General features: G+C 48.6%; 1 protein-coding gene across 2 annotated transcripts in view; it reads left to right on the forward strand.

Moving 5' to 3' along the window:
* Positions 1 to 24,708, forward strand: part of Tbc1d8 (TBC1 domain family member 8) — a 110,064-nt gene that overhangs the window by 84,095 nt on the left and 1,261 nt on the right. The window contains exons 6-19 of one of the 2 annotated variants that reach the window (XM_059281298.1): positions 3,379 to 3,586; positions 5,687 to 5,887; positions 6,778 to 6,951; positions 8,397 to 8,547; positions 11,932 to 12,146; positions 12,989 to 13,106; positions 15,244 to 15,529; positions 16,391 to 16,520; positions 16,635 to 16,733; positions 17,365 to 17,433; positions 18,843 to 19,083; positions 19,542 to 19,607; positions 23,522 to 23,599; positions 23,893 to 23,990. In XM_059281298.1, the coding sequence (XP_059137281.1) occupies positions 3,379 to 3,586; positions 5,687 to 5,887; positions 6,778 to 6,951; positions 8,397 to 8,547; positions 11,932 to 12,146; positions 12,989 to 13,106; positions 15,244 to 15,529; positions 16,391 to 16,520; positions 16,635 to 16,733; positions 17,365 to 17,433; positions 18,843 to 19,083; positions 19,542 to 19,607; positions 23,522 to 23,599; positions 23,893 to 23,990 (2,134 nt within the window). Of the gene's footprint in view, positions 1 to 3,378; positions 3,587 to 5,686; positions 5,888 to 6,777; positions 6,952 to 8,396; positions 8,548 to 11,931; positions 12,147 to 12,988; positions 13,107 to 15,243; positions 15,530 to 16,390; positions 16,521 to 16,634; positions 16,734 to 17,364; positions 17,434 to 18,842; positions 19,084 to 19,541; positions 19,608 to 23,521; positions 23,612 to 23,892; positions 23,991 to 24,708 lie in introns of both variants that reach the window. The other variant, XM_059281297.1, reaches the window with a different exon arrangement.

Consider the following 24,708-nt stretch of genomic DNA (forward strand, 5'->3'; position numbering starts at 1 on the left):
CTCAGCTCTCACAAGGAAACCTTTGTGGGCCTCCACACTTCGTAACTGTAATTTTGCTAGTTATGAATTATAATGTAAATATCTGTGTTTTCCAATGGTCTCTAGCGACCCATGTTGTTTGATACCCATGTTGAGAACCATTGGGTTAGAGGCATTTTGTCTTGTGGCTCTCTTAAGCACGGTAATTTAAACTTATAACATTAGCCATCACAAAAGAAGCATCTTTCAAGGGAAGGCCCACCCTCCCCTTCCTGACCTCAGAGTCTGGGCTGCTCCAAGATGGTCTGCTGGTCAGCTCAGGGGGTTTCTCCTGGGTAGCATGGCTAGAAGAGCGCACAGTAGGCAACTTTTCTTGGAGTGCAGAGACCTCAGGGGTCCTGCTGTCTTGGGGCCAGTGTGGACAATTGCCAAAGGTACTCAGAAGCCACTTTTGCTAAACCACAGGGGCTCCTCACTTGGACCCCCAGGGTGACAGTGCAGGAAGAAGGGCTGACATGTCCCTTCCTTTTTGTCTCTATGTTGGTGAAGGCACAGAGGTCAGCTTTTATTCTCAACCCTGGAGTCCAGGGACAGTGTCACCTCACGTGACAGAGGGCTCCACCCCACCATGAGGGCAGTTACCCCAGGGCTGAGGCTGCTCTCTGGAGTGGAGCTAACCATCTCCTGACAAGCCCCTTGTCCCCTCAAGCAGCAGTGCTTCAGAGCTCCCTGCAGGACAAGAACCGAGGCAGTGATCAGTGGGACCATGCCTAGACCAGGACTGTATATTCGTGCGTACCTGTCCTGGGCCGCCGCCTCCTCCTTAGAGCTGAATGACGCTCACGTTAATACCCTGAAGATGGACTTGGGGCTGCTGGACCACTTTATCTGCTCCTCTTGGCAGTGTGGCCACGTTGAATAATCTTCCTCTGCTTGTCCCCATCGCTTCTTTCTTTAGTGGTGTGTCAGGATGGGAGGTCAAACGTAGCCTTTTGGGCTGTGGGAGCCCAGGTTCTGGCCTTAACAATTCTGGTTATGTTTTGAGTGAAGACACCTTTGAGAAGGAACTCTTCCGTGTGGACTGCGGCCCTGAGGAAAAGCAGCGTCTGCCCCGTCAGCCCTGTTCTGTGTTGCTAAGTCTTGGCATTTCCCAGAGACCCATGGGCGTGGGTCTGGGAGGCTACACAAGGCAGAGCCACTGAAGTGAAGAGTCCCTGGTGAGGCATGTTGATGGCATGGGACCCACGTGGCCTTCCTTAACCCGGATGGCACGAACCACGGTCCATCGGGTGTTCTCTACCGGCCATGGCTAGAGCTCCTCCAATGCTGAGCTAAGGAATACGTCGGGCTGGCCTAGCCTGTCACCCAGCCTGAGCGTGGTGGCAGCTGCTGGTTCATAGTTGCATCCTGGGTGGCCTGAATAAACAGATGGAGTGAGAGTTGGACTGTAAACCCCAGGTGGAGTTCTTCCGTAAGTCGTTCTAGAAGGTTGATGAGAGGACAGACAGACAGACGAGAGAGACAGAGACAGGGGCATGGAGAGAGAGAGAAACCTTGTTTTGGAACATTGGTCTGGTCTAGGAGGGACAAATCTAGTCTGGACTAAACAAATTCTGGATTTGGGGAGAACGCAATCACGTTTTTTTTTGCCTCTAAGTTTTTGGGATTGCTTCATTTTCTAAGTTCCTAAAGCCCCTTAGGAATGAAACGCAAGTGTAATAAAGGTGTGCGTAGAGTCTAGATCTAGAACCTTCTGAATTGAATCTGCTGCTCCTGGCTGGGGCAGTGCCCATGCTGCTGGATGCTTCTTCAGAGGCTGCAGACCTGTGCTGGCTGTGGTGTCCCAGGTTTTCTTCATGACTGCTGTCTGCCGGCCCTTCAGAGGCCGCCTAAATGTGAGACATCAGCCATGTGGTCCAGCACCTCCTCCGTCCTCTAAAGTAAGGAGGGCCCTTCCTCTGCCGTCTTGGCCCTGTACTCCCCTCAAAGCCCCTGCCACACTGCTGTCTGCCTGTCTGTCTATGGCATTGGGGCTTTTTTTTTTTTTGCTAAATCTCACCGAAAGAGGCAGTCCTCCCCAATGTCACTCTTTTTAAACCCCAGCCCTTTCATCTGAGAAGGAAGTGGCCAAACACCTCCGCCTTCCCGGGACGGCCTGAAACGGTGGGCTGATGATGGTCTGCATGTGGAGCTGGCTTCTTACGACACAGGTCCCTGTTGTCAGCTGTGCTGGGTTAATGGATAGCCCTCGAATGTGAGACGTTTGTCTACATGTGGCCCGACTCAGGCAGTAGTCTGTGTCTGGCCCACACTCATCCATCCACCTTGCCATGTGTATCAGTACCTTCTTCTGTCTTGTGGATGACCAGTCTCTATCCCATTAAAGGGACATGCCACATTTTCTTTAGCTGTTCATCGGTTGGTGGGTCTTCGGTCCCGTTTTGGCTACCATGACCATTACCATCTGCATGTGACTTGTTAGCAGGTGTGATGTCTCTTGTTTGTGTTTCCCCAGGAGTAGAATTTCTAGACCAATGGCGAGTCTCCTTTAAGCTGTGAGACTGGTTTCTTTTTTGTTTGTTTGTTTTCGAGACGGGGTTTCTCTGTGTAGTTTTGGTGCCTGTCCAGGCTGGCTTCGAACTCACAGAGATCCACCTGGCTCTGCCTCCAGAGTGCTGGGATTAAAGGCGTGCGCCACCGCCCAGGCTTTTTTTTTTTTTTTTTTTTTTTTTTTACCTGTGCACACCATTTTACATGCCTACCAGCGGTTGTGTGAAGGCTGATTTTCCACATCCTGGCCAACACTTAGAGAAACCTGACTTTTTGACACTTGAATTCTTCGGCCATTTTTGTGGTCAATCTTACCCAAACCAAGCCAGCGATGCACGCTTATTTTTCTGAAGATTTATTTTATGTGTGTAGGTGCTTTGCCTGTATGTGTCTCTATTCTGATATGTGCTTTGTGCTTGTGGAGGGGTTGGATTCCCCTGGAACTAGAAGTATAGACGTGTGTGAGACACACCACATGGGTGCTCGGAGTGGAACCTGGGTCCTCTGGAAGAGCAGCCCGTGTGCTCTTAACCTCCGAGCCTTCTGTCCAGCCCCTGGGAATGTTTATCCTGATCCGTGAGCTCAGGCACTGATTTCTGTGTGGACTAGTGTGCTCCACTTGCTGTGCTCACTCCCAGGGTTGGTTGGCGGTGAACGTGGAGCACCTGCATCTGATTCCTCCCAGGGCTGGTTGGCTGTGAACCTGGAGCACCTGTGGCCGACTCCGCCTCTGGGAAACCCAGCAGCCGCTGCATGCCCTTGCTGTCAGGCCGGCCAGTGGGTGTCGAGGTATTTTTCTCCATGAGCTTGTGTGTTCACTCACCTCATTCTCTTGCCCTCGCTCCCCAGGGACCTGGAGGCCAGAGCACAGAACGAGTTCTTCCGGGCTTTCTTCCGGCTGCCGAGGAAGGAGAGACTGCACGCTGTGGTAGACTGTTCCCTCTGGACCCCCTTCAGCCGCTGTCACACGGTGGGGCGGATGTTCACCTCCGACAGCTACATCTGCTTTGCCAGCAGAGAAGATGGCTGCTGCAATGTCGTGCTTCCCCTGAGAGAGGTAGATCCCGGCGCTCACCCCTGCTGCCTTGCTTTGCCACTTGAACCCAAGTGTTTGAGTCTCTTTTACGTCCCCCAAACAAAATACTCAAGGGAGAGAAACTTGTAAAGAAAGAGGTTTAGCTCGTAAGGGCATGGTGCTAGGTTTGGGCTCAGATCTTATCCAAAGTGGTAACACAGTGGCTGGAGACATCACATGGTGAGACAAGAGCAAAGGCCAATCCTGTTGTTGTTTGCCGTGACCTACTTCGTGACAACTAATTAGGGTGTCACGAAAAACGGTATTAATCCCTTCTGAGGGAAATGCCCCTCGTGACCCAACCACATCAGCTAGGCCCTACCTCTTCATTCTTCCTCTTCACACTGCTTCATGGGGACCGAGCTTCAACTAGTGAGCCCTTGGGGTCCCGCTGAAACCATAGGAAAGCACAGCAGCTAGGGATGCCGCTGTGAGAGGGCCCAGGGATGGGTGTCCACCCAGCAGTCCTTTCCTGCCTGAAGATGGACCTCCGGCTTTCTGAGGAGCAGGACCTGAGTTGCCTGTCACTGGCATGGTTGTGGTTCTTTCTGGTGCTGTCCTAACAGCCCAAAATTTGCCTACCAGGGCTGGGTAAAGAGAGTGTTCTATCCTCCTCCTTGATGGAGCTGCTGTTAAAGTGTGTACTCAGTAATTAAGGCTTCCCCAAGAGCTCCTAGAAATGCAGTCCTCCCCACCCCCCCACCAAGAAAGAACAACCTGTAAAAAGCTTATAAGAAGTGTCACCTTCAGAGACCAAATGGCAGATTCCTTGGCTTACATATACTCTTGGAACTTTAGCTAAAAATTTTAAAATTAAGTGCGAGTTGGGTCCCTTCTTACTATGAAGTTTCATAATTCTTGTGCAGATCAGAGACACCCTGAGCTTATGTCCAGATGTGAACAGTGCAGTCCTTTGGTTTCAGGCACCCCAGCCATGACATAACCAAGACCCCAACACATGGGACCTCCGGAGTCTGGCGCCTGTGTGTGGTTGGTCCTTGCGTGGTTCTCTTGAAGGCTCGGTTCCCTCACTCAGTGGCCTGTGGTCTCCACGTTGTTGTTCTGCAGGCCATGTCTTCCTTCTTAATAGGAAAGCCAGGTCAGGTGTGGTCCCAGCTCTCCAGAGGCAGGGGCAGGCGGATTTCTATGAATTCAAGGCCAGCCTGGTCTACACAATGAGTTCCAGGCCAGCTAGGGTACATAGTGAGCCCTGTCTTCAGACAGAAAAAGAGAAATCCAGAACATGCCTCATCTGCTTTTTTTTTTTCCTAGTGAGCTATGCATAATGATTTATCCTCTTAACCACTGCTAAATGTGCATTTCAGAGGCACTATGCATGTTCATACTGTTACACAGCCAACCCCCCCCATCATCTCCAGGACTTTTTCATCTCCCCAGCTTGAAACTTTGTCTCACTAAGACACTAATTTCCCTCTCGACCTCCTTCCCTCTCTTATGAATTTGACTCTCCAAGGTAGTTGGAATAAATGGGCTTATACAGCATTTATCCTTTTTTGTTTAAAGTGTGTGTGTGTGTGTGTGTGTGTGTGCATACGCACACACATTCGTGAGCTAGCACATATGTTCAGCCACAGAGGCCAAAGGAAAGCCTTAGCTACCCTGGAGCTGGAGTTACAGGCCGTCGTGACTCACCTGATGCGGGTGCTGGGAATCTAACTCGGGCCCTCTGCTAGAGCAGTACATGCTCTTAACCGCTGAGCCATCTCTCTAGCCCCGGCATTTGTCTTTTTATGAGTGGCTTCTTCCAGATAGCATTAACACCCTCAAGCTTCATCTGTGTTATAGCGTGGGTTGGAGTTTACTTTGGGGGCTCATCAATACTTCATTATCCATGTAAACCAGTTTGCATAGCCGCTCACCCTGTGGACAGAACCTTGGGCTGCTGCCCTCTTGTGGCGCTGGTGGGTATTGCTGCCTAGCCCCCTTCCCCGCCTTTGCCCAGAGCTCTTCCTGCGGTGATAGATAGGTTTTGCTTTCTGCCTTGGGATATTGTGTGAGGGTGTGATCGAACACCTGCCCGGCTCCTTTCTTGATGTACTTTGTGTGGCATCTCTGCTCCAGGTAGTAAGCATTGAGAAGATGGAGGACACCAGCCTGCTGCCCAACCCCATCATTGTCAGCATCCGCAGCAAGATGGCCTTCCAGTTCATTGAGCTCAAGGACAGAGAGAACTTGGTAGAGGGCCTCCTGGTGAGACTAAAGCAGGTCCACGCCAACCACCCTGTGCATTATGACTCCTCACCAAGTGACGATGACGACATGGTAGGAGCCTTTACAGGGCTGGCCTTCCGTGACTCTTCTTGTTACCTCCAGAGCCACGGTCTCTAAGAGGAGTGCGTGGAAAGATGGGTCGTGTGGGTGTGGGGACCGTGTGCTGGAGACGGCTGGACCGCGCATTAGTGTGACGTCACTTCTGATGCTCTGATGTCCTGAGTTGGGGGCTGCCTGGATTAGAAGGATTGATGGAGGAAAACCTGTGTGTTGGAGAGTTGACTGGGTGCCTCCATGTCCTGCCTGGGTTGGAGGAGTTGATGTGACACCTCCCTCTGCAGGTTAGGGGAGTAATGGGACCTCCCCCCAGCCCCCATAAGCGTGGGGTGGGCACCTTTCATACACTTTGAAGCAGGTATCATTCCATGGCTGCAGGGGCTAATCCTCAGGTGGCTGTAATCTGTTAAGAGAGATGGTTTGTCATCCTGAGACTGGAGAGATACAGGAATGCCCTTGGGTTGGCGGAGACATCATTAGCTATGACTTGCATTAGACAACTTCTTTTGGTGTATCTTTAAATTTTCACAGGTGTGTTATTTGTGTGTTATATATGCGTGTGGTAGACCTATGCGTGTATGTATGTATGCATGCATGTGGTGGATGGAGGAATCATCCTGGTCATTTTTCCACCTAGTCATTGAGGCAGGCTGTCTCAGTCAAACTCAGAGTGCACTGATATGGCCAGTCTCACTGGCCAGCTTGCTCTGGGATCCCCTGTCTCTGTCCTCTTCAGCTGCCACACTTACCCAGCAATAAACTTGAGTTCCAGACATCCAAACTCTGGTCCCCATGCTTTGTGCCACAGGTGCCCCCCAGCCCCCATTTTTGTTTTTAACGGATACACAATGCTTGTGTATTCTCTCACTCTTTTTGCCTCGCAGACTTCACCTGTGTTTTATTCGACAAGCATGTGCAGTGACAAGTTTGGGGATCTTGAAATGGTGTCTTCTCAGAGTAGCGAAGGGAGAGAGAAGGACAAGAGCCCACTGCCACACCCCGAGCCCCTGACCGCTGTCTTCCAGCAGTCCGGCAGCCAGAGCCCCGACTCCCGCCTGGTGAGTGAGTTGCCTCTGGCCTCTTTTTGTCCTGGGCACCCGGTGAGGACCGGGAAAGACCGTGGGGAGCTGGCCCTCCTCTGTGTGGCCTGCACAGCTGACAGAGCTGCCCCTGTGGGTGTCCAGGTGTGCAGTGAGTCTTCCTTTGCTAGTCTGCCTGTGCCTCTTACATGGTGTTTCCTTGCCCCTCACTGAACCTGCAGTTGGCATTTTGGCCAGGCTGGCAGAGCGTCAAGCTCCTGGGACCGCCTGTCTCTGCCCTGCCCCCAACGCTGGGTTTTACTTGGGTGCTGGATTCAAACCCATGTCCCCAGGCCTGTACAGCAAGCCTTCCTCACCCACTGACCCATTTCCTCAGCCCCTGTTTTTGTTTCATTTAGAGCTGTTCTTTTTTAATGTTGGAGGCAGAAGTCGTGTGTAGTCGGTGAATGGACTAGAAACTGGACTCTGGGCTGGTGGGTAAGAAGCCGCTTGCAGCCACAGGCCCATTGTTGGCCGGTGGCCTTGAGCGCTATTAACAGCCATGCTGCTTCCAGCCACCCAAGGTCCTGGGTCACTGTCAGCTTTTGAAAATCCAAACTGAATCTTCTCAACTGCTTTACACACTGATATTCGGTCATTTCTTGTCTAAGTGAAATGCTAGATTTATGGATATATTATTTACATTATTGGACAATAGTTATTACAAATAATTGTAAATATCTTATGAAAGGTCCTGAATATCCCCAACGTGGATAATTTTAAAGGATTTCTACAGGAATAGTGTCTCCCTTATTTCTGATAAAGAGAATGGGAGCTGGAGAGGTGTGGCTCCGTGGTTAAAAGCACTTGTTTCTCTGCAGAGATCCCAGGTTCAATTCCCATGGTGCTTCACAACTGTCCCTAACTCTAGTTCCCGGGGATCCAACACCCTCTTCTGACCTCTGTGGGCACCAGACATGTACATGGTGCATGTAGGCAAAACACTCATATAAAATAAAATTTTAAAAATTTTTTGAAAATATTTTTTTTTTCAGGTTTCAGTTTTCCCTTTGTCAGGAAGCTCAGGGCACAGTGGGCACCTTTTCTCCCTGCTGTCCTTGGAATCGAGTGGCGTTTTAGCTATTGGCTCTGAGTCAGTGCCCCAAAGCTTTACCCCAGATTCTCCATCGCACCCCCCCCCCCATCTCCCATCCAGTTTGAGCTGCTTTAGTCCTTGAGTGGACAAGTTCCCGTTAGGAACTTTGCATCTCATTTGTACAGATGTTTCCAGTAAGCTCCCGAGGGTCTGGTGCTCTGTGTTTTTGTCCTGCATCCTTGATGCCCACAGAGGTGCAGACATGCTTTCCTGCATAGCACTGCTATCATGCTCTACTGGACAGCCCCTGATAAACAGAGACATTATGTACACCATGGCTCATTGTGGATGGGCTTCTTGGCCCATTAACAAGTGTTTCCGTTTCCAGTCACGGGAACAGATAAAAATCAGTCTGTGGAACGATCACTTCGTGGAGTACGGCAGGACCGTGTGTATGTTTCGCACTGAGAAGATCCGGAAGCTGGTGGCCATGGGGATCCCTGAGTCTTTACGTGGAAGGCTGTGGCTGCTTTTCTCAGGTAGGTCTTGTCATGTTCAAGCTTTTTGTGACCTTTGGAATAGACTCAGGAACAGGCTTCCTGTGAGCAGTGCGTAAGGGTGAAGCCCTCTGTCTTTGGATTGTTTCTGTAAATCCCAGGGCGGACTTGGGAGGCCCTGCTGTGTTGGTTAGCTCGGTGTCTCCTTAGGAAATGTGAGGTCCAGGGCAGTGACCTCTTCTCCCTTAACCATGGCTAGATGTTGTGGCATGTGCCTGTAATTTCAGCTGGAGAGGCTGGGGTAGGATCACCAGTTCTAACTCTTCAAGACTCATCTCACTCCCACAAAAGATAAAAATGTAAATAAAACTGGAAGCCTGCCCGTAGTGCTGAGAACTTTTAAACAGCTCTCTAGCACTGCATGAGTAAGGTGTGGCAGCATATGCCTGTGATCCCAGCATTTGGGAAGTGGAGGCAGGAGGATCAGAAATTAAAGACCAGCCTAAGATAACATAATGAGTTCAAGGCAGGCTGGCTATAAAAAAGAACTACCCGGAAGTGATGTGTCTTATTGGATGTGAGCCCCTGATGTAGAAAAACTGTATTTGTGACAGGTGCTGGTGGCGTTGAATTGAATAGAAACAGTGTAGTTTCTATTACTGGAAATATGGTACCCCAGAGAGGTGTGATTGAGTTTCTATTACTGGAACTATGGTACCCAAGCGAGGTGTGATTGTAGTGCTGTCCTGTTTGCCTTTCAAACACCTGTGAATCATCAGTGATAGCCTCATCCAGACTCAGTAGGATGGCAGTCCTCCCTCTGTGACTGCTGGGTACCATCCTGGAGTCTCACAAGAGTGTTAACTGGGGGATGGCGGAGATGTGGACTTCAGGCTGGAGCAGGACCAGGCTTCTCCCTGCCCACAAGGGATGATTGTGTCCTGCTACTCAAAGGTGCCAGGCCAAGGAAAGGTCCTGCCATCTGTGGGGACTGTAACCCCTGTCAGGTGCTGTGGGTAAAAGGCAAGAGCTGCTTCCCCACGTGAGCCTGCTGTGGTCACCGGTGGGGCTCTGAGAGGCTGTGCCTGGGCACGTTCTGTCCCTGTTCCCTCTTCCTCACTGTCTGTCTTAGTTTCTCTTCTGTTGACCAAGGTAACTTACAAAATCAACTGAACTGGCTTGCTTACAGTTTCAGAGGGTTAGTCCATAGCCATCATGGTGGGGGCATGGCAGCAGGAAGGCAGGCATGGTGCTGGAGCAGCAGCTGAGAGCTCACAGGTAATCTGTAAACTGCAGGCAAAGAGGAGGAGGGACAGGGACAGAGACAGAGACACAGAAAGAGACAGAGACAGACAGGGAGAGAGATAGAGAGACTGTAACACGAATTGCTAAATAGTCTTATTAATAAAAAAAAAAAAACTGGAGCCAGATACTGGGGTGAAAACCGAGAGATCAGAGAAACAGAACAAGCCACAGCCAACCTCACCTCGCCAACTCCTCAGCTGATCCTGTTTCCACGAATCCTCAGACTGAAAGCCTCTGAGTCCTCACCCCTGAGGGTCTCAGGTGAACTGCTGCTTAGTTCCTGTCTCCTCACACTTTATATACCATGTTACTTCCTGGGATTAAAGGCGTATGTGCATTCCAAGCAAAGACATGAGATTTCAAGTGCTGGGATTAAAGACGTGTGCCACCACTGCCTGACTCTATTTCCAGTGTGGCCTTGAACTCACAGAGATCGAGATGGATTTCTGCCTCCCGAGTGATAGGATTAAGAGTGTGTGCCACCACTGTTTGGCCTCTATGTCTAATCTAGAGCTCTGTCCTCTGATCCCCAGATAAGTTTATTAGGGTACACAATATATCACCATGAGAGACATATAGAGACAGAGAGACTGAGCTGGCATGGGCTTTTGAAACCTCAAAGCCAACCCCAGTGACACACTTTCTCCAACAAGGCCACACCTCCTAATCCTTCCTAAACAATCCACTAAGGACCAAGCTTTCAAATATAGGAGCCATTTTCATTCAAACCACCACACTGGGGCTGGAACCTTCCCAGCTCTTTCCTCACAGCCGTCCTTGCTAGTGACCCCCATTATCCCCTTTCTTCCCCAGGCATCGATTTGGTCCCGCTCCTTTCCTGTCCAAGATTCCGGCCCATCCATCTTAAGCTCTGTAGCAACTCCACAGCCTTGCCTTTGGCTGTGTTCCCTCACGCTTCTCGCATTGCCTAGCCCATGACCATGCAGTCGCCCACTCTCCTGCTTCTCGGTGTGCTTCAGCTGCTGCCTGTCAGAGACACACCATGGAAGCCTCGCCTTTAAAACTGTCAACACCTTCTGTGCTCCTGTGTTCAGTAAACAGTGTTCCTTCATCATCGAAAAGTGGGGTGCAGGAGTGAGCAAAGGGAGTAAGGCTAACAAACCACTGGCAAGCAGTGTTTGTAACCTGCCTCGAGAGTGCCACCTGTTCAATGCTGTGGGCTTCAGTCCTCTGGGTCCCCTTCACATGTGTGAACACAGACTAAGTACTGTTCTGGTGTTTTGTTTTCATCTGGGATACGAGCCATCAGTTCATGCTAGAATGTTTGCTCTGGTGACGGGAAGATCACTGTAGTGTTTAAGTGACTGCCAGCCACCAGCTCTTTACACCTGAGTGCTGTTGTGGCGAGGGGATCGCAGCTGCTCACTGAAGAGGGAAGCTGAGGCAGAGGGTTGTTTCTACTATACTTCTTTAGAGTTGAACCCTAACCTACCCTCTGAGGCAGAATTGGGCACATTTCTGCTCCCTCTTCCCTCAGAGCCCCATCTTGTGTCTTCCGGGGCAGGTTGGTGAGTGGACAGATTCCTCACACCCACCAAGTCACTTGTCCCTCAGTACCACTGGCCCAGTTGACGCCTGGGCCTTGGCTCCAGGGTGGTGGCCGTCCTGCTCTGGGTTGTTCCTGCGGGCTGCTGCGGACCGCTTGCCAGTGGTTTGTTAGCCTTACTTACTCTGGGCGGTGCTTTCTCGTGTGCTTTGCACAGAGAGACGTGGCAACTTCTTGTGGAATTAACACATGAAAATTGTATGTGGCCATGTGTGTATCTGGGTAATGCAGTTTATTAAAAGTGCATTAATAACTTGACTGCTCTGGGTGTGTGCTGGGGATTAGAAAGAGGGTCTTGCTCATGTTCAGCGTGTGCCCCGTCATTGGGCCACACCCCGACCGCTGATGTGTGGAATGAACCTTTTGCTCTTTCTGTACAACATTATTCCTAGAAAAGCTACTTTCCCTCTTGTTGCTAGTTTTTGAGCCTGGCTGCCTGACAGAAATGAAGTCTCAAAATGTTTTATGGCACATATTGATGTGTCTGTCCCTCACCTGTCTGTGACACCATCGTGATAACCGTGTCTTCCTGAAATGTTGCTCTCCATCCTCAGACGCTGTGACGGATCTGGCCTCGCACCCCGGGTACTATGGGAATTTGGTGGAGCAGTCGCTGGGGCGATGCTGCCTGGTGACAGAGGAGATAGAGCGGGATCTGCACCGTTCTCTGCCTGAGCACCCCGCCTTCCAGAACGAAACGGGTATTGCTGCCTTGAGGCGGGTGCTGACAGCGTATGCCCACCGGAACCCCAAGATTGGATACTGCCAGGTGAAGTGGTGTGCGTGGCGGCCCTGTACTGCGTTTAGTGATTACCCCGGGCTTCCGCGCTGTTCCCAGCCATCTAGCTAAGCAGATTTCCCAGAAATTGATAGAGCCAACTGCTGGCCCGTCAAACGGGCTGGTCGCAGGGAAGGAGGACGTGGGGGTGGATGTCAGGATGGGCAGCCATGCTTGCTGCTCATCCCCCCAGCACAGTGGAGGTGGAGTGGGCTAATGAGCACTGAGACCGACCGATGCAGAAATAACAGGACTGAAGTGGCAGTGTGCTTGTGGAGGACAGGGTGACGTGGGCCAGTCACTTCCTGTTGGGAATGGGAATGGAGGAAGGTTCCGTGAGCTGTTCCCAGTGGAGGGATGCAGCAAGCAAGTACAAAATGAAAGTCCAGGGAATTCAGACAGTAGTCCAGCGGAAGACTGGGTTAGAAGCCCTGACACTGGCAAATGTAAGATTTAATATGTCAGTGAATCAGCAAAGTCAGTGGGTGATTGAAGTATATGTGTGTCTGAATGCCGTCTGAATGTACAGAAAGTAGCTGTATTGACCCAAGCCTGAAGCCATGTCACAGCTAACTACAGTGTAGGCCAACTATTTAACCCATGACCATTCCACTTCTGGGTGTCATTCTACTTGGGGAATGCTGGGTTTTTCACCTACAGACTCTACCCTAGTGGTTGCTTGGGCTTATTTTGTTTTATAGTTCAGACCCAGGGCTTCGAGCACACTAGGCCAGTGCTTGTCCACTTCCAGCCCCCTGCTTGTGGGTTTGTAATGTTTGTGTGGCACTGGGTAGCCTGGACACTAACTGTCTCCTCTGGGACCCTCTGTGCAGTCCATGAACATCCTGACCTCGGTGTTGCTGCTGTATGCCAAAGAGGAGGAAGCCTTTTGGCTGCTGGTTGCCGTGTGTGAGCGGATGCTGCCGGATTACTTCAACCACCGGGTGATCGGTAAACTGCCTGCCTCTCTCTCCTCCTCCTCCTCCTCCTCCTCCTCCTCCTCCTCCTCCTCCTCCTCCTCCTCATCTGGGGGGTGGTGCCTGAGCCCGGGGAAGATAGTTATAGTCAACCTTGCTCATAACCACTCCCCTCAGCCAGTCTGCATGCATACACACAACATTTAATCCAGGGAAGTTCTCTGTCGTTGTAGCAGTAAAGAAAACCAGGTAATGCTGTGAAACACTGTGGAGTTTGGAATGAAAAGCAAACGCATTGAAACAAATAGCTAGATGAATATATAAGAGGGAAGGGAAAGTCTCTGGGTCCAAGGAGCAGATCAGTGTTCGCGTGGATGCCGTGGCCTGGAAAGGGGGTGGCAGTCCTCTGGGTTACCAAGCCCGCTTGTGCAGATGTCCTCACCCGCTAGAGGAGACCCACAGAAGGAGATTGGGAGAAAGCTTTTTTCTTTTTTCCAGTCTGGGCTTGTATTGGTCCGTTTTGTTTTGTTGCTGTTGCTATAAGGAAATACTTGGTGCCAGTTACTTAAGAGACGGGTTGGTTTACTCAGTTTTGAAGGTTGAAGGGTACACAGTACCTACCCAGTTGAGTTCTGGCAATAGTGGGAATGCATGTTGGAGCATGTGGTCAGCACTCTAACCAGGAAGCAGACAGAGTTAGGTAAGGACACATTTACTCCTTTTATTTCAGTCTTTGCAGGAGAACTGTGTCTTGTCCCCCAAACCCTAGCTAGTACCTTTCATCAGGCCCGACCTCCAAGTCACACCACCCTAGAATCCAAGCCTTACACAAGAGTCTTCAGGATCGGCCAAAATTAAATTATATCCTAACCATAGCGGGGTCTTGGCAAGCCGGGACCCACATAGCCTGCACTGGCTAGATCCCTCTCTGGTATGGTTTAGATGTGGATGTGCACAATCTCCATGGCCCCACAACCTCCTAGTGGAGAAAGTAATACATTGTTTCAATTTGGCAATATTCTTGGAGGGGGAGTACTTCTTAGTAATTCAGATGAGATGTCAGAGTGGTTTAAAGTTAGGGTAGCTGGGCATGGTGATGCACACCTTGAATCCTAACACTTGGGAGGCAGAAGCAGGTGGATTTCTGTGAGTTTGAGGCCAGCCAGGCCTACATAGAGAGACCTTGAATTGAAAAACAAAACAAACAAAAAATAACAAATAAAATGAAGGTGTCAGGGCAGGGAAGACGGCCCTGTGGGTAAAGTGCTGTCTGCAGAGCCTTATGACTTTAGTGTGATCTCTAGGGCCCACATGGTAGAAGGGGAAAACTGACCCCAGCAAGTTGTTCTCTTATCTCCACGCATGCCCTCCTCCACCTCTCTCTCTCTCTCTCTCTCTCTCTCTCTCTCTCTCTCTCTCTCTCTCTCTCTCTCTCACACACACACACACACACACACACACACACACACACACACCAACAAATAAATGTAACAGGAAAACAACAACAACCCGAACTTAGGGTGTCAGAATGGGGAACAAACAAAAAGAACCAGGCTGATAGAGACTTTGGTACCTAGCTTGCTATAGAGCCCAGTTAGGAAGATACATTTGAAGACTGTGGCCTGAGAACTGAAGGGTCTATCAGCTTGTAGGAGTAAGAAGCAGAACGAGTGGTGTGTGTGAGAGAGAGAGAGAGAGAGAGAGAGAGAGAGAGAGAGAGAGAGAGAGAGAGAGAGAGGGGCTGTGCCATTTTGGATATCTATGTGCCCTTGATGACATCTGGCTGTCTTCATGGCTCTCTGCCTTGCCTGAGTGAGCAGCTGGCTCATTTCCCATTTTACTTCTAGAAGTTCTAAATTATGAGTGTTTGCCTTTAGGTCTATGGTTGGTTTCCATTATGGTTTTTTGATGTGTAAGGTACAGTCAGGGGTTAGGACTCCCCCAGTCCCATTAATAACCAGTTGACTAAGTGCTAAGTTTTGGCAAGCTTGTCCTTATATTGAATGACTGTGGTCAATTGTCAAGACTTAGTGAATTAAACACGTGTTCTTTCCTGGACTCAGATTTTTGTTTCATTACATCATCTTCTAAGACTTAGAGCAAGCTTAGTCTCAGCTCCACCCTGGAGAGCACGAGTCTTCCCTACCAGAGCTTCCTGCTCTCTTCGGCAGGGGCTCAGGTGGACCAGTCTGTCTTTGAGGAGCTCATCAGGGAACACCTCCCAGAGCTGGCAGAGCACATGAACGACCTCTCGGCACTGGCGTCCATCTCTCTCTCCTGGTTCCTGACTCTGTTCCTCAGCATCATGCCTCTGGAGAGTGCTGTGAATGTGGTCGATTGCTTCTTCTATGATGGGATCAAAGCCATCTTCCAGCTGGGGCTAGCTGTGCTGGAAGCCAACGCGGAGGAGCTGTGCAGCAGCAAGGATGATGGGCAGGCCCTGATGATCCTCAGCAGGTGGGCTCTGGCTACTTCCTGCTGTGGCTAATGGGGGGAGTGAGGTTACAGCTGGGACAACTGGAAGACCGCAGAGGGAGACCACAGCAAGGGTGCCACATCTGTGGAAGCTTTCTGTTCCACACTGCTCCTTGGCACCTGTCATTCCTGTGGTCTCTCCAGAATGAGTGTCATGTGGCACCACCAATGGGATGCAAAGAAGGTTGCCATCTTCTCTCACTCTTTCTGCCAAATGAGAGTTCAGGGAGAACGGGGCCCTAAGGGCTTTTTCTTCTAAGAAGAAGAAACGTCTTAGTGGTGCTGAACAGGATTGAGAACCACCAGGAAATGCTGGCTCATGTATAGGTAGCCAATCGGAAGGGTCAGGTACTAAGTAGAGGGCATTGATTCTCAACCTATGGGTCTCGACCCCTTGGGGTTGAATATTAGATAGATATCCTGCATATCAGATATTTACATTATGATTCATGAAGAACTATGTTAAAGGATCTCAGCGTTAGGAAGGTTGAGAACCATTGCTCTAGCGGTAAATGAGTTACTGTGACAGAAAAATCACATGAGGCTAAGCCTGGACCCTGGGTCTGGGAGACAGGTTCTTTTCAGACTATGTTAGAAGCTTAAAACCACACATAGGCACAGTTGATGCTGACTGGCTTCACTGGAGAGCCTCAAGGCTTAGCAACGCACAGCTCCAAGTCCACAAGCCTGGCTTTTGGAGTGTTGGCTGTTTCTGCTGGAGTGACCATAGTGGTGCCTTGCCCTGCTCCAAGAATTAGAGTCTGAGAGTGTGCTGGGATCTCATGTGCCTGTGGTCTCCGTATGAGGGCAGATGCGGGCTCTAACTGTGTGGGGTGTGCTCAGGTTTCTAGATCACATTAAGAATGAAGACAGCCCGGGCCCCCCCATTGGCAGCCACCATGGCTTTTTCTCTGATGACCAGGAGCCCTATCCCGTGACCGACATAGCTGACCTAATCCGGGACTCCTATGAGGTACAGGAGCCCCTTCCTAGTTGGAGGCAGAAGTGTGCCTGGGATCCAGATGTGGAGGGAGGGTTGCTGGCGGCTTCCTGTTAGCTTTGGACTCAGCGGCCCCTGTGTCTGCAGAAATTTGGAAACCAGTCTGTGGAGCAGATTGAACACCTGCGATGCAAGCACAGGATCAGGGTCCTGCAAGGCCATGAGGACACCACCAAGCAGAACGTGGTGAGCAGGGGACACCTCCTGGGGTCCTGAGATGAGCTGACCGTGAGTGCAGCCCTCACTGGTCATAAAACACAGGAAGGGCTGCTTCCTCCTCCTCCTCCCTCTTCCTTCCTCCTCCTCCTCCTCCTCCTCCTCCTCCTTCTCTCTCTCTCTCTCTCTCTCTCTCTCTCTCTCTCACTCACTCACTGAACTAAAAACTGCCACCATGTCACATTAAATGTGATGAAATTTTCAGAGTCAAATTGTGAGCAGCTAACTATTGGGAGCCTCAGTTCCCACGGTTATAAACAGGGCAATGTCTCAGGTTTAGTGGTAGATGTAGGGACTAAAATGCTCAGGCAGATGCTCAACTGCCTAAGTGTTGTCGTTGGGAAGCAGCTGTCCATGTTGAATCTCTGCACTGTTTTCACCTCCAAAGAGCTTCATAGGTTGGCTCAGATCATGTATGCAGATTGGACAGGTGTTGAAGACAAAACACCTGGGAAGTCAGTCTATAGGAGTTGATGCTACAGGGACAAGGGTGCTGCCCATGTCCCCACTAGGAGGGAGAGTGACTCTCCCCTGATCGTCTCAGGGGTGTGGGGGGTACACGCCTGGGCGTTACTCCATCACTGTTAATTCTTTCCCTAAGCTCCGTGTTGTTATCCCTGAAGTCTCCATTCTTCCTGAAGACCTTGACGAACTGTACGACTTATTCAAGGTAGGAAATCTAGGGGGAGGGAGTCCTGGGCCATGAGCCAGGTCCTAACCCACAGGGCCCAGTCTGCCTGTGGGCTTGTGGCTTCTTGTAAGGGCTAATGGTTGCCTGAGGGGGCCTGCCATGTGTTTTTTCTCTGGTAGCAGAGACTAGAGCTGCTCACCTACTTGCCATATCAGAAAACCCTCACCTTAACACTCTTGTCGACAGATTAATGCCTCTTGTGTGCGTTGATCTTCCCTGGAGGCCAGCCTCAGGCTGGCACATGAAGGGAGGAGCTAGTGTGATCCCAGGAGAGCGTAAGAGGGCTGTGCAGCCCCTACACCCAAACAGCTATGCACTGGTAGTGAGGCATTGAGGCTGTGCTATGTATGCTGTGCTGATTCTCATTGCTCTGCAATGTCCTAGTGAGTGTGGGCTCCTGGTCCACAGTAGACACACAGTGACTGTTGTGAAGTGACCGTGATTTACTCCTGCTTCGGCCTCACAGTACACATGGACACTTTTGTATTATGTGGTTGGTCTGTAGCTGTTTCATAGATTTTTCCCGTGGTGATCTCAACACCTCCTTGTGCTGCATAATCATCATTGTTGGGGTATAGTTGGCTTCTTAGGGCACTTAATTTAAATTAAATCAAATTCTTTTGAAGGAGGGTCTAAGTTGCTCAGGGTGGCTTCTAGCTTGTGATGCTCCTATGTCTCAAGTAGCTGGGATAACAGGCATGTACCACTATACCAAGTTAGTTACCTTAATTTTTTTCTTTTTAACTTAATCTCTCACTAACATTTTGTCAACAGATAGTGCCTCTTGCATGTGTGCTGATCTTCTGCAGCCCAGTTTTATTTTTAACTGAAAATAGTATAGCAAACTGGAGTTCCAATTTTGGGGTATTTGGGTAAAGTTACACAGGCTGTCTTGCAGAGTGCACCTTTTGACACTGTAAATCTATGTGTCCTTTCTGAATTTCAAATAGCCATTGTCAGTGAAAATAATAAAAAGTATCTCATAATTAAAACTGTTTGTCAACTGAACTACACATCTAGAACTGGATAAAATGATACATTTTGTGTCATGTATATTTTATCACAAAGAAAAAATATATTTTTGCAATGAAATCAAAATTCACATTCATGTGGGCAAGGATAACAAGGAAACACCTCTACATGGCCATTAACTTAGCCATCCTTCTGTTGAGGAATGTTTCTCTTCATTCTAGGTTTGCTGGCTTTGGGTGAGGTGGTGACAGCTTTTTCACCTGTCTGGTCCCTTAGCATTGCCACCTAATAAGCAGCATTTTCTGAGGCCAAACAGCCAGGAGAGAGGGCTGTGCTGGCCTCAGCTTTACGTGCACAGGCTCCCAAGGCACTAATGGCCCCGTGTAACACGGCTTTTCTCTCCCTCATGCTTTAAGAGAGCACACATGATGAGCTGTTACTGGGAGCACCCCAAGCCCATGGCCCTGCGCCATGACCCCAGCAGGCCCTATGCTGAGCAGTACCGCATTGATGCCCGGCAGTTTGCACACCTGTTCCAGTTGGTGTCACCGTGGACCTGCGGGGTCCATACCGAGATTCTCGCTGAGAGGACCTTCAGGCTCCTGGATGACAACATGGACCAGCTCATGGAGTTCAAAGCCTTCGTAAGCTGTCTAGGTATGACTCTTCAGGTCTTCACTGTAAGATCTGGCATTTATCTATGAACAGGAGATGAGGTGGAATGCCGCCGGGCAGATCCACACAATCAGTGTGTTTATAATTAGCCTGCTTAACATCATCCTGATTTTAAAATATTGCTCTGCAGGTTCCTGTTAGGGTGTCACCCTTACATGTCCTTCAGGGAGGAGAGGGATTTGGCTCTCCATATTTAAAGCCACTGACCTGTTATCCTTGATTCCTAAGGTGTGGCTATGGTTTGCAGTGCATAAAACCAAAATCTTGAAAAGCGCAATAGCCATGAGTTACCCTGCAGTTCCATCATTTAGTTCCATCATTTCTAGTATGGGGTGCCTTTGGGTTGAGGGTACTTGAAGCAACAAGCATTGGCCTTACTCTGAGCTTGAGCCATGACTAACGGAAGTCATTTGTACCTGATTTCTCTCTTGAATCTGCAGACGTTATGTACAATGGAGAAATGAATGAGAAGATTAAGCTGCTATACAGGCTTCATATCCCACCAGGTAAGAAAGTCAGTTTGGGCTGTGCTTCAACACAAGGCCAGCTCTGTGCAGGACACTGACCAGTTCTTTCTAAATTCAGTTTCCCTTTTCTCCATGTGGACATTCAGTTTTCCCAGTACCACCTGTTCTCTCCCCCTCCCACCCCCCACCCCGCAATGCATTTTTGGATTCATTTGTTGAAGATTGGTTGGATGGGTTTATTTCTTGGTCCTCTCTCCTATTTCATTGGTCTTTGTGTCTTTTGTTTGTTAGTATCATCATGCTGTGGTTTTTCAAATAGCCTTGGCTGCCCTGGAACTTGCTCTGTAGACAAGTTAGGCCTCAAAATCAGAGATTCGTCTGCCTTCTAAGTGCTGGGATTAAAGGTGTGCCCCACCCCCCACAATGTCATGCTATTTTTGACAATATGGCTATGTAGCAAATTTGAGATATTATGATGCATCTATCTTTGAAACATTGATGGAGACTGTATCAAAATATGTAGGTTTCAGTAATATAAAATTTATATAAATTCTGTCAGCAAATACTTCTAGGATATGGAATATATTGACCCCTATTTTTCCTGGCTCTTTAGGGTTGCAGAAAAGAGGTTCTGCCTTTGTAGAGTTGGGGGGTTTCCTTTAAATTTTTAGTACTTCTTGGCTAACATTTTGACTTCTTGACTGAATGGAGCTCTTCTCTGGTCTTATCTATTTTTAATTTTAAATGTCTATTAGATCTGGATGCCCTTCCTTTAGATTTTTTTTTTTTTTTTTTTTTTTTTTTTGTTTTTCGAGACAGGGTTTCTCTGTGTAGCTTTGCACCTTTCCTGGAACTCACTCGGTAGCCCAGGCTGGCCTCGAATCCGCCTGGCTCTGCCTCCCGAGTGCTGGGATTAAAGGCGTGCGCCACCACCGCCCGGCTCCTTTAGATTTAATAAGTCTTTTGCTATAACTTAAATGAATAGAATCCATTCTTTTTATCTTGCTTTCTTCTGTAGATTCTTAGGTTTTGGTCACTTGATCATATCTGAGTTATAATAGTCATGCTCTTGTTTTTTATGTGTATGGGTGTTTTGTCCATGTGTAAGTCTGTATACTATGTGCATACCTGGTGTTTGCTGAGGCCAGAGGAGGGCATCAGATCTCTTGGGACTGGAGTTATAGATGGTTGTGAGCGATCATGTGGGTCCTGGAATTAGAACCCAAGTCCTCTGGAAGAACAGCCATCTCTCCAGCCCCTGGTCATGTTTTTTGAACTTTTTCTTAATGTTTGAATGTAGTATTTTCTCATCCTTGTCCTCCATCCCTGATATTTCTTCTTGGTCACATATAATGCTTTGTTGTGGTGGTTTTGAGTTTTTCATTTTCACCATTTTTTTTTAAAATCTGTGTGCACATGCACATACAAGTCAGAGGACCTGGAGTGTCCGTTCTCACCTTTCACCTTGTTTCAAAGGGGTCTCTTGGTTGTTTGCAGCTTTGTACTATCAGGCTGGCTGGTCTGTACAGCTTCCGGGGATTTTCTTGTCTACATCCATCTCCCCGTGAGCGCTGGGATTATAGATGTGTGCCAACACCCAGCTTTTACAGGAGTTCTGAAGATTTGAACTCGGGTCCTCATGCTTGCATGTCAAGTTCCCTGCCTAGCTCCTCTACCTCATCTTTCCTGTTGTGATAAAACACTGACAAAAGCACTTCTAGGAGTTTATTAGCTCACAATTCCAGGCTTTAGGTCATCATTGTGGGGTGACGGGAACCCAGAGCTGTCACACCACAGCCCCAAGTCAACAGAAAGCAATGAACTAATGCAGGCCAGTGCTCAGGTCAACTTCTCTACTCATAGGAAGACCTCAGACTTGGAATGGTGCTGCCCAGTGAGTCTTCTCAACTGTTAACCCAATTAAATGTCTCACAGGTATGTCTGTCAGCCAGCTTAATCCAGATTCATCAAGCCACTTTCCAGGTGATCCTAGACTGAGTAGACAGTTAAAACCATGCTGGTGCTGAGCGGGTGGACAAGTGTCTCATGTCCACCAGAGCAGTCACTTCAGGGCTTGCCCTTACAGCATATCCAGTTGCTGGCTTTGGTGCAAATGATTCCTCCAGTGGATGGGTCAGTAGTGAACTCAAAAGGGTGGGGCAAACCTACCTGGCCCATAGACTACAAAGCTACTTGAGAGGACTCTGGGCTTGCCGCAGGTGCAGGGCCACCTAGTCTACATTTGAGTGAGGCACTGGGGAGCTGCACAGTCCTAGCTGCGCTGGACTTGACTCTTTGGTACATCACTACCTTTGATTTTTCTACTCATGGTGTCAAGAGGTGAGGTAGTATACGAAGTCTGGAATGGCAAGTTTCAAATAACCAAGTGAAAGCCTTAATGTAAAGTCTCCACCCATTTACAGTGTAGAACTACCAACTACATATACACAGAAATACAAAAATGAGGCCATGCTCCCTGTGAATGCTCGAGCTCACTGACTCAGTTCTCTTTTCTGTCATTATAGCTGCATGTACTGGTTCCTCAAGGATTTTCTTAGCGGCTTGTGTATGCAATTCTCCTTGGGACAGGCTCTTCACTGTTCTATAAACCCTTCTATCCCAATAGCTTCAAGCACCAGTGAGGTTCCATAATTTTCCTGTACATCTTGAGTGGACTCATAGGGCCACTGCCTAAAATTTTAGGCCAGCTGAGTCGCCATCCCAGGTAGTTGTTTGGGGCCATCTTGTGGAAGTTTCTTAAATCACATCTTTAGTTGTAAAAGACTGGAACTTAGGATAAAATTAAGATGTCAACCTAGATAACTTTTATTAAGGAGTGCAATGACTCTATAATCAGCTGTCTATCATCCTAAAAAACTCTTGCCCTGGACCAGCCCATGTTCCTGCAGCCTGTGGTGTTGCCTATCCAGGTGTTAAGTGGATACACTGTGTGCCATTACTGCCTAGCTTCTGGTAACTGTCCAGTGGTCTGTGTTGTAGTATCGTCCTGGTCAAATGAGCGCTCACTGTGTGGCTAGGACCACCACTGCTGCTAGGGTTGTGTTGTTGCTATCAGTTTTACACAAAGTTTCCATACTCCCCAGTAGATGTACATAAGTGGGGTTTCTGGGTTTAACCTTATTTTTGCCTGCTGCCCCGAGGCCAGACCCCTGGCACTGGAGTTATAGAAAGGTTGACTGCCACAGTGCTGGCAATCAAACCTGGGTCCTTCGGCAGAGCAACCTGTGCTCTGACTGCTGACTATCTGAAAACTTCTGTTCTGAGGCAGGGTCTGCAGCTCACTGTGTACATCTGCCTTCCTCTGCTGGGATTAAAGGCATGAACCACCATTTGGCTAATGTTTTCCAAACTGGCTGAACCATTTTGTTTTTACTAGCACCTTCTGGACTTCTGGTGTTTTATTTTTAGTATACGTCACAAAAACCAGTCTGGGCCAGGTGGAGTGGCACACTCAGGAGGCAGAGGCAGAGGCAGGTGGATCTGAGTTTGAGGCCAGCTGAGGACAGCCAGAGCTACAGAGAAACCCTGTCTTGAAAAGCCAAAATACCAGTATGGAAGCCAATGCTACTTAAAAACCTACATTGTATAGGAGCCAGGGCTATGTGTGTAAAGACCCTGTCTCAACACCCCTCTCCCTCCCAAACCCCCAGTTACACTATTTAAATATGCTACTTATGTACTCACTCGTTGTCAAGACAATGACAATGCTACTGGGGTTTGCTGTTTTTCCAGGTCAACCTCAGCAGTGTTTCATAGGAATTTGTATGCTACATACACATGTCTACATACACAGAACAGATTTTGCTTATTCTTCATTTGGCTTTACAGGTTCTGTACCTTTACAACAATATTGGGAACTGATGGCTTAGCCTTTGGGTCTAGCTTTTTCAGTTAAGCAGAGAATGTTTCCAATTTTAATATTTTCTTTTAAGCACTCACTGAAAATGACAGAGACAGCCAGTCACCATTGAAGAATCCTCTGCTGTCAACATCAAGACCCCTGGTATTGGGTAAGCCCAATGGCAAGTATCTGTTCTCATCTGCTCCTAGCAGCCTGTCCCCTCCCTGTTACCATTCAGCCCATGGCCAGTGCTGCTTGACTGCCTGTTCACTGAGTCCCTTCTGCTGCTTCGATCTTTCTAGGATTCTTTACAGGAAGGTCCTAGGACAGGGCTATGGAGTCAGTTGTGAAAATGTAATCGTGCTTTTTGGCTGTATATGAAATTTGCTTAGTGGGACCCTGTTCCCTTACTATCCCAATTTCATAGCTTTCATAGAATTTAAACTGTTTCCCTTTTTCAAGGTGACACAATTGATTATCAGAAACAACTGAAACAGATGATTAAAGATTTAGCCAAAGAGAAGGATAAAACGGAGAAAGAGTTGCCCAAAATGAGCCAGGTAAGGACTTCGTTGGGAAGAAAACAAACCATTTTGGCAGCTTGGGCCCATGGATCTTATGACTTCCCAGACCAGTGTTGTGATGAAGTCACCTCTTCCAAACAGGAGGCTGCAGAATGATAAATACTCAAGTCTCCCATACCTCTGACCATTTCCCAGAAAAGTGGGAAATACAAGTGGTATGATGGCAGGTTTAATTTGAAAAGGGTATTCTTGCCAGTATGTGAGAAATATAGGCTTAAGGTTTTGAATGCTCCTGTGTAAGATGTGAATGTTTTTTCCTGCCATGTACCAGGAGGCTCTAAAGCATGAGTAGGTTGTGCATAAAAGCTTAATGGGTGTCTTCTACTTTACTTCCTTCAAGTCTCTCATTGAACCTTAAGCTAGGTAGGCAGTCCCTGATTCTCCCAGCTTTATATGGGTGGTAACTTTCTGTGATAGTCCTGAAATACTTACTTATTCTACTACCCCTCCACAATAGCTGACCAAATGAGTCCCTGAAAAACCTTATACTACTCTTAGTGCTCTAAAATACTCAGAGCTATCTGCTTAACTTGGAACACCGGTCACTGTTTTCACCCAGGTATAAACTAGACATCAAGTTACAGTAGATACCTTACTTTAGCTGTCATAAATTGTGGGAGTTTCATCTAGATCACTGAATGTAAGGTAATTTTTTTGTAGCCCTAGGATGCCTGTCCCTTAAACACTGGGTTTA

Source organism: Peromyscus eremicus, chromosome 16_21 (genome assembly GCF_949786415.1).
Source record: "Peromyscus eremicus chromosome 16_21, PerEre_H2_v1, whole genome shotgun sequence".
Taxonomy (NCBI): Eukaryota; Metazoa; Chordata; class Mammalia; order Rodentia; family Cricetidae; genus Peromyscus; species Peromyscus eremicus.